Source organism: Aethalodelphis obliquidens, unplaced genomic scaffold (assembly GCF_003676395.1).
Source record: "Aethalodelphis obliquidens isolate GAN/ISIS:26980383/991018 unplaced genomic scaffold, ASM367639v1 scaffold1, whole genome shotgun sequence".
Classification (NCBI taxonomy): Eukaryota; Metazoa; Chordata; class Mammalia; order Artiodactyla; family Delphinidae; genus Aethalodelphis; species Aethalodelphis obliquidens.
The window spans coordinates 72,991,212-73,007,844 of record NW_020837945.1 but is presented as its reverse complement, the minus strand read 5'-3'; the positions used below and the strand labels follow the sequence as shown (position 1 = coordinate 73,007,844).

At 36.9% G+C, this 16,633-nt stretch overlaps 1 protein-coding gene across 4 annotated transcripts in view; it reads right to left on the bottom strand.

The window, feature by feature from the left end:
• The window catches only part of ACAP2 (ArfGAP with coiled-coil, ankyrin repeat and PH domains 2), a 162,717-nt gene that overhangs the window by 94,450 nt on the left and 51,634 nt on the right, over positions 1-16,633 (bottom strand). For all 4 annotated transcript variants that reach the window (XM_027108310.1, XM_027108324.1, XM_027108302.1 and 1 more), the window contains exon 2: positions 4,421-4,478. In XM_027108310.1, the coding sequence (XP_026964111.1) occupies positions 4,421-4,478 (58 nt within the window). The remainder of the gene's footprint in view (positions 1-4,420; positions 4,479-16,633) is intronic.

Here is a 16,633-nt window from a genome sequence, read left to right as displayed (position 1 = left end):
TTTTTGTTTACTTAAAATAATGAGGTGGTAGAGAAGGAAAAGGAGAGAGATGGCTAAAGCAAAGTCCTGAGAAGTTAGAGTCTGGAATTACATAGGAAAGGGGATATTTTTATCATTCAAATGGGGAAAAAAAATGGAATAAGGACAGATTCTGTTAAGTTTCTAGATTAAAAGCAAGAAATAAAGGTGTTCCCACCAAAAGGAAGTAAGAGACAAGTTCCTCTACTAAGAATGAAGAGCAAGGTGGTGAATCTTGAGAAAACAGTGAAATATAAGAGACGCTAAACATAGTAAGATAACCTGACTGAGTGTCAGAAAAATTGCTTTGCATCATGAATCCCAGGTATGTGTAGCTCCACCAATTAGTTTCACCAAACAGTTGTGTAACTTCTCCTGTAGGGCTTTATAGCCCAGATAAGGGACAGAGGATATAGATGGTTAGACAAATATAGTCAGAATTCTGCAGAGTAGATGTTATGGAAAGGAAATGAAGGTCTCCATAAGAGAAATAATGATGTGATAAGTTAAGAGTAGACTGGAAGGCCCAATAAAGATGTTAAAAAAAAAAAAAAGAGTAGACTGGAAGGGTTCACAGCAGTATTATACATAATAGCCAAAAAGTGGAAACAACCCAAATGTCCATCAACTGATGAATGGATAAACAACATATGGTATATCCATACAATGGCATATTATTCAGCCATAAAAAGGGAAATACTGGCGATGCTACAACATAGACGGATGAACTTTAAAAACATTATGCTAAGTGAAAGAAGCCAGTCACAAAAGGTCAAATACTGTATGATTCCATTTATATGAAATGTCCAGAACAGGCAAATCCACAGAGACAGCAAGTAAATTAGTGGTTGCCAGAGGATATAGGGAGAGGGAAACTGGAATTGACTACTAACAGGTACAGAGTTTCTTATCAGGGTAAGGGAATTAAGTAGTATATTCACATTGTGAATATGCTAAAAACCACTGAGTTGTACACTTTAAAATGGTGGGTTTTATGTTAGGTGAATTTATCTCAATTAAAAAAATTATTTTAAAAGCTATATAGTGAATAAAAAAGGGATCTGAAACATTGGAAGCGGATAGACTGAAAGACTAGAGATTTAGATAAGCTTGAAAAACAGAAGGAGGAGGAGTCCAAGATGAGAACTGGAAAGACTGGAGACTCACATCAGAAAGTAAGATATCAATGAGCATTCCAGAGTTTCAGAGATTACGACTCTGAGCAACAAGACACAGCATATGGCCAGGAAAACAGGTATCAGAATTAGAATAAAGGTCACAATCGCAGGCGTTGGAGGGAACATGAAGTTGTCATATAGCTGAAGCACATATACACTGCAGCTACTCAGGTGGAAGGATTGACTGGGTGATAGACAGATAGATACTTTGCCAGCTGTCAAAGTCCTTATTAGATGACAGTGATGACAGCTATACTAAATAACATAAGCCTACAAAGAGGGAAGATTTTTACCTAAGAGTAAAATGAGGGTTTTTTCCCTGTTAAAGACAATCTGTCTTCAAGGAGATCTAAGAGTCTGTTGAAAAGACACCACCATCATTAACATTTATTTAGAACTTATCATGTGTCAAAGCACTTAACATGTATTAACACATCTCATTCACATAATAACCTTATAATAGATACTCTTATTTTCCCCATTTTGGAGATGAAGAAACTGAGACATAGGAATGTTTAGGAACTTGCCCAAGGCCATACAGCTTAGTAAGTGGTAAAGCCTTGCTCCAGGCTTTGTGCTCTTAATTACTAGACTATGCTACAAACCAAAAATTACAATAATATTATAATAATTTAAATGGCAGTACAATTTTAAAATGTAAAAATGCAAGAAATAATGCAATACCTGAAAAAGAACCTAAGTTTGGTAGTACCTCAGCTGTGATTTAAAGGGTATCTGCTTAACAAACAAGGAACAAGCATTCCAGTGAGAAGATGCAATAGATACAGAAATTATATCTAGATGGCCACTATGATGCTCTGTGTATTGCCAATGCCAGAATACCTGGCAGAATGGATAAATAATTGGACCTAGTCGAATAATGCCATCCATTCATGGAGCATTACTCATCAGAAAGAGTATAACTACTGGTGGCATACATTATAAGCAAAATAAATATAAGCTAGGTCATCAAGCTGGTTAAACCTGTTGCTGCCATGATTTGCAATATTACAGGTACAACTGGTCCTGCACAAAGTTATGAAATCAGTAAACTAGTTTTAGGCAACCCCTCCCCTCCACAAGTCCTTCAATGCCACCTCCTTCAATAACAACCATTTCTTGCTCCTCACAGGCTCTCTTCTTTAATTGTAACTCCTCATAATTCTAAAGTAAAAATGATCAGTAATAGCTTAAGAATTTGGGAAAGGGACATTGTATAAGGGATCAAGATCTTAAACTAGAGAAATATAAAAGTAACTATGGAAATTCTATTTGGGTGGAAGATGATATTTTAAAAGATGCCAAAGCTTCCATGATAACCTGAGTAGCCCTTTGGGTAATATGGACTCTAGAAAGGATTTAGGGTTCTTAGTACTGAATGCCAATACTGTGACAACTTGGTTTTGGTTTGAATCTTTTGGTTTTAAGATTCTACCAGTCTCTCAACTGCAACCAAATGATATAAAGGGCGGGGGGGGGGGGGGGAGATAGCTGCTCATAAAAGCAAATCATTAACAAAAATACTGTAAGAGGATTCTGTTTAGGTACTTTAAATTTTGAGGTCCCCCCGACACAAGTGTTTTGTTTGATGTAGATGCAGTTCTGCCCAAAGAGAATAGATATCCTTATTGTACTACTCTGTGATTCTTTGAAAAGCCTTCTCCTTCTATATACTCTCTTATAAACCTACCAGAAAATCAAAACTACATCTTCTGCTGCCTACCTTAAGGGTTTAAAAACTTTGTTTCACGGAGTCCTTAAAAATAAATGTAATACCTCAGGGGATAATAACAACAACAACAACAACGATCCCATATATATAATTTTAAATAGAAAATAAAGTTCTTGAAAATAATATCCTTACAAAAAATTCTAACATTAGTTTTTAAAAACACTTGCCTGGAAGCTTGCTAGTGTTCCTCAGAAAATTTCCAAGTGGCATGTGCTCCCTCAACATGGATCCAGGAGTACAGTGGTGCACAAGAAGAGCACTGAACTAAGAATAAAACAGATGGATTCTAACCCTGGTTCTGCCTTTTCTAACTCTGTGATTTGAAGCAAGTCCTCTTCACTTTCTGGGCTGTGGGACCCTCATCTATAAAATGGAAATAATCCACTTGTCCTACCCACCTCACAGGATTATTGTAAAAATCCAAAAACATACTGTATATCAAAGTGCTTTGAAAACTACAGAGTACTGCACAAAAATAACTTACTACTAAACATTTTCTAAAATTATTTTGTTTTACATATATAACTAATAACTACTGCTTTATATAGTTTCTATACTATTTACATTATATACATATATTTCATGATTTCAAAACATTTGAAAACCATCAGTCTAGTTAATATATATTATATCCTTGTTATTCAAAATGCAGTCTATGGTACAACAGCATTGGTATCACCTGAAATCTGGTTAGAAACATAGACTCTCAGATACCAAGACTTACTGAATCTAGATCCATATTTTCACCAGAACGCCACATATTCCTATGCACAGTAAGGTTTGAGAAGCACTGCTTTACATAATAATTCCATTTATAATAATAATTACATAAATAGGAAATTATTTTCAGAGAAGGTATTCAAATATATACATTTATCTCCAAAAATTTTAACAATGAACAACGGTTACTTAAGATCAGAAGCCATGTCTTACTCATTCTCATATTTCACTGTTATACAGCAGATAACATTTCTTGGGTAGAGGCCAAAAAAAAAAAAAGATTATCAATAATTAATACAGAAGACAGGAATCAATCTACATCTACCCTTGCATAGAATATGACCATTTAATATCAATTATTAAATACATATTCAGCATTTCTGGCATTAGCTTTAAAAAATGGAAGGAGTATTTAAAATTTTATATTTGAACATGGCCTCACCCAAATGTATAAACAAGAGTGGTTAGGTTACATATGATATCCATTAAGCATCAAAAAAGACTGCAATCTTTTTGATGGAGAAGGAAACAACCGTCCAACAATATAAAAGATGCCTAGTCAGACATGGTTCAGATTCTTGCTCTGGCACTTAGATTAAATTTTCAACAAACTACTTAATGTCTCTAGCCTCAACTTCTTCATAATATTGGGATAATATTAGCATTTACCCTCACGGAGATAAAAGAAGTCACTTGAACCATCTAGTGTTACAGGAACAAATCATTATGCAAAACAAGAATTAATGTTTTAAAAAGTTAAAGTAAAATTTACCTTATCAAGTTTCAGTTCCAATTCTGCCACATCTCCTTCTACTTCTTCCAAAGCAGCCCTAGAAAAATTAGACATAAAGTAAGTTACTTTGTGTTTAAACATATACTTTACTCTTGAAAAATAACTCCAAGTAAAAAAATAGATATGAATGCTAAAAAATTACACTTCACATAAAGTAATAACTCCCTTAGAACAAAGTATGAATACTTCATAACCATGTATTACAACACATAATACAATTATTGTTTAAGGTAATGAGAGAACACATTAGGCTAATTTACTCAACTCATTCATGTTATTCAAATTAATAACACTAATTAGAACTATTAAGCATATGTTTTTAAAAACAAGTAAGATTTTGAAAGTTGAGCCTTACAAAGACTTATATTTCTATTCAACAAAGCACATGTAACCAAACAGCACAGCATCCTTGGCAACCAAAAATAAAGGCTTTTACTTTTAGAAACAGTTCAGAAAGATGTTATGACCCTTGTTTAAGACCGTGTTTTGTTTCTTATGTATTTTTAAAGAAATCAGCAGATTCTCTTCCTTGTCAGGGGAATGATAAAATTCTAACACTAAGTAGTACTTGATATGCCCTATAGGGCAACATTCCAAAATTGGAAATTTGGAACAAAACAGCAGCAACTAAAACTTTTTAAGGATAACAATATTTTATACTTAAGAGTAAAAAACGTTATTCATCTACTTTAAGCCATCCATCTATCCATTTTAAGATAACTACTTGATAAACTAGCAACTTTGCAATACCTGTTTTTTGAATCAACCAAAATTTGTTTCAATTGGATAACAGTGGGGGACTAGCCACCCAAAAAGCTATTTTGAACTCTGGGCAAGAATTCTCAATTAGACACTGTTAAGAAGAGAAAAATAGCCAAGATATAAGCTCTATTCCCAAAACTACCCACATAACCTCTGTGTGACCTCTTGAATACCATTTTTATCAGCTTGTGGTTCTACTTCTCTACCTGGTAACAGTTACTGAAAAAAATTTTTAATCTCCAAAATGAGAAAATTATGTAACCATAAATTATTCAGTAAAGAAATGCCGATTCCATAAAATGAGATACTCTAGCACAGTTAAGAAAACAAGAGGTGCTATACTTCCACAGCATAGAAAGAGAAATGCTTCTCCCCTAACTAAAAGTTTGTCATTTTCTTCAGCAGTGTTTTCAAAGTACACATTGTTCCCTTAGCCTAGAAAACATTTCCCCTTCACATTAATCCTCATTCTCTTCACCTGCCTCTATGTTACTCATCATTTAAAACTTAATTCACAGAGGAAAACAAATATATTAGTACAAGGATATCTATTTTTTGTAAATAGGTTTAAAACCTACATGTCCAGCAATGAGAAATAATGTAAATAAATGATACTCCATCCTATTATGTGAAGCAGCAGGTTTTTAAATGAGATTAATCTGTCTCTACTGAGATGGAAACATATACATTACAGACCATCACAAGGGAGGAAAAGCAAGTTACAAAATTACATATAGTGTGAGCCCAGTTTTTTTTTGTGGGGGGTGGAGTGGGGAGCCTATTTGTATATGCATAAGAAAAAATCTGGAAGCATATTTACCAATCTGCTAACTATAACTTTGAAGAATGGGGATCAGAGGGCAGAAAGTGAAAATAGGATTTACTATAATCCTATAAATAGGATTTATACTTCTAGATTGTTTTAATATTTTCAATGACTATGTGTTTTTAAATAATTTTTAAAGCTAATAAAGGGGAAAAGAAATAAGTTCAGACATCACCTTCCTAGGAAGTAGGTCCTCTTAGAAGCTCTATCCCTGTCCACTTCTCTCACTAGTACGAGCTCCTGGTAGCAGTACAGAGACTCAAAATGCTTGCCGAGTCAAGAAAGAAACTCCACAATTTCAGAAACTTCCTTCATTTATACTTCTTTTGTTGTTGGCTGCGCCGCACGTCTTGCGGGATCTTAGTTCCCTGACCAGGGATCAAACCCAGGCCCCCAGCAGTGGAAGCGTGGAGTCCTAACCACCAGACCACCAGGGAATTCCCTCTCCATTTATAACCATTTAAAACCTCTCCATTTATACTTTTAACCTGCATTTAATTTAGCTTGACTTAATCTTCAACTTCAAGAAAATGAGTTGGAACGATCAGCTTAAGATCTGATTTAATCATTGGTGTCTACTAAACATATAGTTTAATAGAAACTTCATGTACATTCCTCAATCTTATTTCACTGTGCAATACTACGAATTTATTTGTGAAACACTTTTAAACACCCTTCTTTAAAGAGAGGTAAGAGGGACTTCCCTGGTGGTTTAGTGGTTAAGAATCCACCTTCCAATACAGGGGACGCAGGTTCAATCCCTGGTAGAGGAGCTAAGATCCCACATTTTGTGGGGCACCTAAGCCCATGCACTCTAGAGCCCACGTGCCTCAACTACTGAGCCTGCACACTCTGAGCCTGCCTGCACACCGCAACAAAGACCTGATGCAGCCAAATAAATAAATAAATATTTCTTAAAAAGAGAGAGGTAAGAGTTTGTGTATAAAATTAACAAGTAAAATGTGTTTTGCCTATCATTTCAAAATAAAGCTCACTGTAATCACATATTGAGAATCTGAAAGTTTATCACAGAGGTTCTTCAATTCAACATTTCACCTTCTCTAAAAAAAATCTCTGTCCTTGGTCATCTAATATGTGTGTGAAAACTTGTAGCAATAAGTAAGTAGCTAGTGTCTAAAGCAGCCTGGTTAACTGTTGAATATTCCTTGGTATAAAAAGAAAAGTATATGGACAGAACATGGTCTCAGTTCAAATTCTGTCTCACCACTCACTTATCTAAGGCTAAGGTATTTTATCTAAGTTTCTTCATCTGTAAACTGAGTAAACAAATACCTATTTAAAAGAGTTGTAAAGGTTAAATGAGGGACTGTACATGTCACTGACCACAGTATATATGTACTACAACACAAAGAACACAATCAATAGGAGCTTCTTTCTCTCCTTTCTCGTCCCTGCATTCTGAGGTGAGTTTTGCCTCCCTATTGCGTCTACTCATTATGCAAGACAACCATTCTGGAACACATTTTTAATACATAAATCAGTAAGTAAAACAATCTACACAACAATCCTTCAAATAGTGAAAGACAGATATTATTCCTTTCCAACTCTCTCAAATATTTATTGAGCATATGGGCTTCCCTGGTAGCACAGTGGTTAAGAATCCACCTGCCAATGCAGGGGACACAGGTTCGAGCCCTGGTCCAGGAAGATCCCACATGCTGCGGAGCAACTAAGCCCGTGTGCCACAACTACTGAGCCTGCGCTCTAGAGCCCGTGAGCCACAACTAGGCCTGCACGGCTAGAGCCTGTGCTCCACCAGTGAGAAGCCTGCGCACCACAACGAAGAGTTGCCCTCGCTCACCACAACTAGAGAAAAGACCACACGCGGCAACAAAAACCAAACGCAGTCAAAAATAAATAAATATATTTATTAAAAAATACATATTTATTGAGCATATAATTTTTATAAATGTGCAAGGCATTAAAGATGACAATATTATAGACCCTACACTCCATAGCTTAAAATGTTAATTAAAATTATTAAATTTTAAAAGTTACACACACATTAACAATGAAAGAAAACATGATTAAGTAATAAAATAAGAATAATATAAAATAATGTTAAAAGATGGTAAAATAAAGGGCAAAAAAACCAGAAAGCAGTAAGCTAAGTCTCACAGGATTATTATAAGCAGGGGTCAGCAAATGACAGCCTGTCAGGCAATCTGGCCCGTAACCTGCTTTCACATAGCCCATGAGCTAAAAATGGTTCTTGCATTTTTAAATGGCTGAAAAAAAACAAAAGAAAAATAATATTTAATGACCCATGAAAACCATATTAAATTCAAATTCCAGTGTCCATAAATAAAGTTTTATGGAAACACGGTCAAGCTCATCCATTTACACATTGCCTGTGTCAGCTCGCACGCCCTAGTGGCAGAGTTGAGTAGTTGGAAGAGAGACTATATGGCCTACAAAGCTTAAAATATTTACTACTATCTGGTCCTTTATGGGAAAAGTTTACTGACTCTTTACTATGAATATCAAATACAAGAACATGGATGAAAACGCGTTTTCATACATGAGCTACATACAAGAAAATAATTTTTAGGACTTAGGTCTGCTTGGCTGTACCCTAAGAAACTGAATAAGCCCAGACTTCAGGGAAAGAGTCACTTTATTTTTTAAAATTTTATTAAAGTATAGTTGACTTACAATGCTGTGTTAATTTCTGCTGTACAGCAAAGTGATTCAGTTACATATATATTCTTTTTACTATTCTTTTCCATTATGGTTTATCACAGGATACTAAATATAGTTCCCTGTGCTAGACAGTAGGACCTTTTTGTTAGGGTCACTTTATTTTTAATAATAACAACTTCATTCTTTTATCTATTCATGCATCACAGATCAACTCACAAAAGAGTTAACTAAAAATAAAAACATAAAACTAGAATAGGAAAAAATCTAGCAGCAAGTACTAACACTGAGACATTTCTAATCACATGGTGATCACTTTGGGCTGTGAATTAAATAAAGCTCTAAGAAAAGCACAAACATAGAACTCTCCCCACCCAGATAACTGCACACCCCTGGTGTAGAAATAAACTTTTTTTGTTTTATTTTTTTCTTGAAGTATAGTTGATTTGCAATAAACTTTTTAAAACACTGCTTTTACAAGTTTATCCATAAGAATAACTAAATTATATGTGTAACGCGAGCATTACATTTTCTTTATAAAAGAAAATTATTAGAAAGAAACAGGAGGTATGATAAAGAATTATTCTACCCATCCATTTGAGATCCTTTAAAAAAAAAAACTGTTTCCACTTCAGCTTTGACAATATGCTTAAAATGGAATTGATAATCTAAGACTAGGTCACATGATGATGCAATCTAAAACACAACTACAGGATACTCAAGATCACTTATTGAGCACATAAATATCCTCAAAGCATTAAAGATGGATTTGAGGCTCTGTCATAACTACCTCCCAAAGAATTATGAAAGAGATCAAATAAATACTCAAACTATAATGTACAGATTTTGAAACTAACATCTATGGTCCTTGTTTTATATAATAGATATACTCCTAAAGGCTGCACATAAATTGAATAACCATTTAGATACTCAGAGGAGTTGCCTATATGTCTATCATGACCTACCATCCCAACCAACTCTTTCAGCTCAACAGCTTTATCCACCGTGGGCAATGCTGGGCTATTCTTTGCAAAGATAGGACAATGGCAGGATCAGGGATAGCCCACTGATCCAAGGGTAGCCCTATAACTCAACAGATGGCAAGACTAGATGACCAAACTCCCCATATAATGAGATGGCTGTCTCTGGGTTTTTGACCGGAGAACACATGACACACCCTGGAAACTTACTTTTTAAAAGAAATCCTTCATTAGATCATCTTGTAATGTGAATGGCCTTCCCTTATTTTGTTCAATAAGCTCTGAGCCCTTTATAATTGGGTCTCTGTAATACCTTTTAATATTGAGAGGGAATGGAATGGAGTTTTAAAAAAACTGCCTAGGTATGAATCCATGTTTTACTTCTTACTACCTATGTAATGTTGAACAAGTTCTTTGTGTTTCAATATCATCTATAAAATACAGGTAATAATAACTGTATGTCCCATAGAGATGTATGAGAATTTTTAAATACATATAAAAACCTTAGCACAGTACCTGACACTCAGTAAGTAATCAATAAATGTTAGCTATAATCATCTATAGTGTTAAAGAAAATACGCAATTTCTTTTCATTTTCATTTCATGGGGCCAAAAGGGAAGAAAGCAGTGATAAGATTAAGTTATCACATACTTCCAACAAGAATTTGAAATGGTTTAAAAAGGAACAAAAAATTTACAACAGGCCTTTGATCAGCAGATAAAACAGCAAGTCCAAACTGCTTTAAAATACTTCAATACTTTTGCCCTCTTACAAAAATTACATGTCAAATACACACTGGAGTCTTCTCCTAACTTCTTCATAACTTCAATCTAGCCATAGGAGAATATAATAAAATTTACTTGAAAATCCTCTAGGTTTTCTATGGTTATAAAGGTTGGTACTATCTGACTCCTCTAAGAGCCTACAAACAGAGGAGAACCAACACTGCAATCAGTACCGGGGGAGTTAAGGCCCTGAATATATATTTATTAGACAATAATAGTAAGCCACCTTTTAATAAACAACAAGGTTCTCCTGTATAGCACAGGGAACTACATTCAATATCCTGTGATAACCCATAAAGGAAAAGAACAGGAAAAAGAATACATATTACTGAGTCACTTTGCTGTACAGCAGAAATTAAACACAACACTGTAAATCAACTATACTTCAATAAAATTACATAATAATAATAAGCCATCTTTTTAAAAAGTCTCTGCCTTTATTTCTGGAAAGTCTCAGTGAAATTAAAAGGACATTCTCCTTTTAAAAGTATATGCTAGAAATGTTGCTGGAAACATTTATATGCAACATAGTATGCTAGAAATGTTGTTAACTGCTCCTATTCGCTCAGATTGGTCAACTAAGCAAAACTGGCAAGATCCATGAGAAATTCAGTCCTGTAATGGAAAAAAGAATTGTGGAAAAACAGACTAGAAATGGAAACCAAACTTTTAGTCTAACCCTCTACCAACTAATATGGGTCGCTGGAAAGACCTCTAAATCTCTCCAGACCTCAATTCTCTCATCCATAAAAAGTGACGAATGGACTGAATCATCTTTAATATCACTTCCAGATAATAACATTCTATTACTCTGGAATAAGCATTCAACGGAAAGCAAGAACCTGGATTTGATTATCTTCGCCCAAGCAAGGTTTCCTCCAGGCCCTCACTCACACTTTCAACAGAGTTAGAGAATAAAAGAAAAAAACATATAAGCCATGAAAACCCTCACCAAAATTTATATTGTTTCACTCATCCCTTTCAAATGCCTCCTCTATATGCTTCTTAAAAGATAATGGAGAACGAGGGAAAGATGGCGGAAGAGTAAGACACGGAGATCACCTTCCTCTCCACAGATACACCAGAATACATCTACACATAGAACAACTCCTACAGAACACCTACTGAACGCTGGCAGAAGACCTCAGACCTCCCAAAAGGCAAGAAAGTGCCCACGTACCTGGGTAGGGCAAAAGAAAAAAGAATAAACAAAGACAAAAGGAAAGGGACGGGACCTGCACCAGTGAGAGGGCGCTGTGGAGGAAAGGTTTCCACAGCCTAGGAAGCCCCTTCGCGGGCGGAGACTGCGGGTGGCGGAGGGGGAAAGCTTCGGAGCCGCGGAGGAGAGCATAGCAACAAGGGTGCGGAAGGCCAAGCGGAGAGATTTCCGCACAGAGGGCCGACCAGCACTCACCAGCCCGAGAGGCTTGTCGGCTCCCCCGCCCGGGCGGGCGGGGCTGGAAGCTGAGGCTCAGGCTTCGGTCGGAGCGCAGGGAAAGGACTGGGGCTGGCGGCGAGAACACAGCCTGCAGGGGGTTAGCGCACCATGGCTAGCCGGAAGGGAGTCCCGGGGAAAAGTCTGGACCTGCCCCTGCCGAAGAGGCAAGAGACTTTTTCTTCCCTCTTTGTTTCCTGGTGCGCGAGGAGAGGGGATTCAGAGCGCTGCTTAAAGGAGCTCCAGAGATAGGCACGAGCCGCGGCTAAAAGCACGGACCCCAGAGATGGGCAGGAGACGCTAAGGCAGCTGCTGCCGCCACCAAGAAGCCTGTGTGCGAGCACAGGTCACTATCCACACCCCCCTTCCGGGGAGCCTGTGCAGCCCACCACTGCCAGGGTTCTGGGATCCAGGGACAACTCTCCCGGAAGAACGCACGGCGCACCTCAGGCTGGTGCAACGTCACGCCGGCCTCTGCCGCCGCAGGCCCCGCACTCCGTACCCTTCCCTCCCCCCAGCCTGAGTGAGCGAGAGCCCCCGAATCAGCGGCTCCTTTAACCCCGTCCTGTCTGAGCGAAGAACAGATGCCCTCCGGCGACCTACACGCAGAGGCGGGGCCAAATCCAAAGCTGAGCCCCGGGAGCTGTGCGAAAAAAGAAGAGAACGGGAAATCTCTCCCAGCAGCCTCAGAAGCAGCGCATTAAAGCTCCACAATCAACCTGATGCACCCTGCATCTGTGGAATACAGGAATAGACAACGAATCATCCCAAATTAAGGAGGTAGACTTTGAGAGCAAGATTTATTATTTTTTCCCCTTTTCCTCTTTTTGTGAGTGTGTATGTGTATGCTTCTGTGTCAGATTTTGTCTGTATAGCTTTGCTTTCACCATTTGTCCTTGGGTTCTATCCGTCCGTTTTTTTTCTTTCTTTAAAAAAATTTTTTTTCTTAATAATTATTTCTTATTTTAATAACTTTATTTTAAATTATCTTACTTTATTTTACTTTATCTTCTTTCCTTCTTTCTTTCCTTCCTTCCCTCCTTCCTTCCTCCCTCCCTCCTTCCCTTCTTTTTCTTTTTTCTTTCTCTTTTTCTTTCTTTCTTTCTTTCTCTTTTTCTTTTCTTTTTCTTTCTTTGCTTCCTTCCTTTCCTCCCTCCCTCCCCCTTTCTTTCTTTCTTTCTTTCCTTCCTTCCTTCTTTCTACTTTTTCTCACTTTTATTTTGAGCCGTGTGGATGAAAGGCTATTGGTGCTGCAGCCAAAGTGCTGGACACCCTACGTAAAACAACTAGCAAGACAGGAATACAACCTACCCATTAGCAGAGAGGCTGCCTAAAATCATAGTAAGTCCACAGACACCCCAAAAACAAACCACCAGACGTGTACCTGCCCACCAGAAAGACAAGATCCAGCCTCATCCACCAGAACACAGGCACTAGTCCCCTCCACCAGGAAGCCTACACAACCCACTGAACCAAATTTAGCCACTGGCGACAGACACCAAAAACAACAGGAACTACGAACCTGCAGACTGCAAAAAGGAGACCCTAAACACAGTAAGATAAGCAAAATGAGAAGACAGAAAAACAAACAGCAGATGAAGGAGAAAGATAAAAACCCACCAGACCTAACAAATGAAGAGGAAATAGGCAGTCTACCTGAAAAAGAATTCAGAATAATGATAGTAAAGATGATCCAAAATCTTGGAAATAGAATAGACAAAATGCAAGAAACAATTAACAAAGACCTAGAAGAACTAAAGATGAAACAAACAACGAAGAACAACACAATAAATGAAATTAAACATACTCTAGATGGGATCAATAGCAGAATAACTGAGGCAGAAGAACGAATAAGTGACCTGGAAGATAAAATAGTGGAAATAACTACTGCAGAGCAGAATAAAGAAAAAAGAATGGAAAGAACTGAGGACAGTCTCAGAGACCTCTGGGACAACATTAAACACACTAACATTCAAATTATAGGGGTTCCGGAAGAAGAAGATAAAAAGAAAGGTACTGAGAAAATATTTGAAGAGATTATAGTTGAAAACTTCCCTAATATGGGAAAGGAAATAGTTAATCAAGTCCAGGAAGCACAGAGAGTCCCACACAGGATAAATCTAAGGAGAAATACGCCAAGACACATATTAATCAAACTATCAAAAATCAAGTACAAAGAAAACATATTAAAAGCAGCAAGGGAAAAACAACAAATAACACACAAGGGAATCCCCATAAGGTTAACGGCTGATTCTTCAGCAGAAACTCTGCAAGCCAGAAGGGACTGGCAGGACATATTTAAAGTGATGAAGGAGAAAAACCTGCAACCAAGATTACTCTACCCAGCAAGGATCTCATTCAGATTTGATGGAGAAATTAAAACCTTTACAGACAAGCAAAGGCTGACAGAATTCAGCACGACCAAACCAGCTTTACAACAAATGCTAAAGGAACGTCTCTAGGCAACAAACACAAGACAAGGAAAGGACCTACAATAACAAACCCAAAACATTTAAGAAAATGGGAATAGGAAGATACATATCAATAATTACCTTAAATGTACATGGACTAAATGCTCCCACCAAAAGACACAGATTGGCTGAATGGATACAAAAACAAGACCCATATATATGCTGTCTACAAGAGACCCATTTCAGACCTAGAGACACATACAGACTGAAAGTAAGGGGATTGGAAAAAGATATTCCATGCAAATGGAAACCAAAAGAAAGCTGGAGTAGCAATTCTCATATCAGACAAAATAGACTTTAAAATAAAGACTATTAGAAGAGACAAAGAAGGACACTACATAATGATCAAGGAATCGATCCAAGAAGAAGATATAACAATTGTAAATATGCACCCAACATAGGAGCACCTCAATACATAAGGCAAATACTAACAGCCATAAAAGGGGAAATTGACAGTAACACATTCATAGTAGGGGACTTTAACACCCCACTTTCACCAATGGACAGATCATCCAAAATGAAAATAAATAAGGAAACACAAGCTCTAAATGATACATTAAACAAGATTGACTTAATTGATATTTATAGGACATTCCATCCAAAAACAACAGAATACACATTTTTCTCAAGTGCTCATGGAACATTCTCCAGGATAGATCATATCTTGGGTCACAAATCAAGCCTTGGTAAATTTAAGAAAAGTGAAATTGTATCAAGTATCTTTTCCGACCACAACGCTATGAGACTAGATATCAATTACAGGAGAAGATCTGTGAAAAATACCAACACATGGAGGCTACATAATACATTACTTAATAACGAAGTGATCACTGAAGTAATCAAAGAGAAAATTTAAAAACACCTAAAAACAAATGACAGTGGAGACACAAGGACCCAAAACCTATGGGATGCAGAAAAAGCAGTTCTAAGAGGGAAGTTTATAGCAATACAATCCTACCGTAAGAAACAGGAAACATCTCGAATAAACAACCTAACCTTGCACCTAAAGCAATTAGAGAAAGAAGAACAAAAAAAAACCCGAAGTTAGAAGAAGGAAAGAAATCATAAAAATCAGATCAGAAATAAATGAAAAGAAATGAAGGAAACGATAGCAAAGATCAATAAAACTAAAAGCTGGTTCTTTGAGAAGATAAACAAAATGGATAAACCATTAGCCAGACTCATCAAGAAGAAAAGGGAGAACACTCAAATCAATAGAATTAGAAATGAAAAAGGAGAAGTAACAACTGACACTGCAGAAATACAAAAGATCATGAGAGATTACTACAAGCAACTCCATGCCAATAAAATGGACAACCTGGAAGAAATGGACAAATTCTTAGAAATTCACAACCTGCCAACACTGAATCAGGAAGAAATAGAAAATATGAACAGACCAATCACAAGCACTGAAATTGAAACTGTGATTAAAAATCTTCCAACAAACAAAAGCCCAGGACCACATGGCTTCACAGACGAATTCTATCAAACATTTAGGGAAGAGCTAACACCTATCTTTCTCAAACTCTTACAAAATATAGCAGAGGCAGGAACACTCCCAAACTCATTCTACGAGGCCACCATCACCTTGATACCAAAACCAGAAAAGGATGTCACAAAGAAAGAAAACTACAGGCCAATATCACTGATGAACATAGATGCAAAAATCCTCAACAAAATACTGGCAAACAGAATCCAACAGCACATTAAAAGGATCATACACCATGATCAAGTGGGGTTTATTCCAGGAATTCAAGGATTCTTCAATATACGCAAATCAATCAACGTGATACACCATATTAACAAATTGAAGGAGAAAAACCATATGATCATCTCAACAGATGCAGAGAAAGCTTACAACAAAATTCAACACCCATTTATGATAAAAATCCTGCAAAAAGTAGGCATAGAGGGAAATTTCCTCAACATAATAAAGGCCGTATATGACAATCCCACAGCCAACATTGTCCTCAATGGTGAAAAACTGAAACCATTTCCACTAAGAACAGGAACAAGACAAGGTTGCCCACTCTCACCACTCTTATTCAACATAGGTTTGGAAGTTCTAGCCACGGCAATCAGAGAAGAAAAAGAAATAAAAGGAATCCAAATCGGAAAAGAAGAAGTAAAGCTGTCACTGTTTGCAGATGACATGATACTATACATAGAGAATCCTAAAGATGCTACCAGAAAACTACTAGAGCTAATCAATGAATTTGGTAAAGTAGCAGGATACAAAATTAATGCACAGAAATCTCTGGCATTCCTATA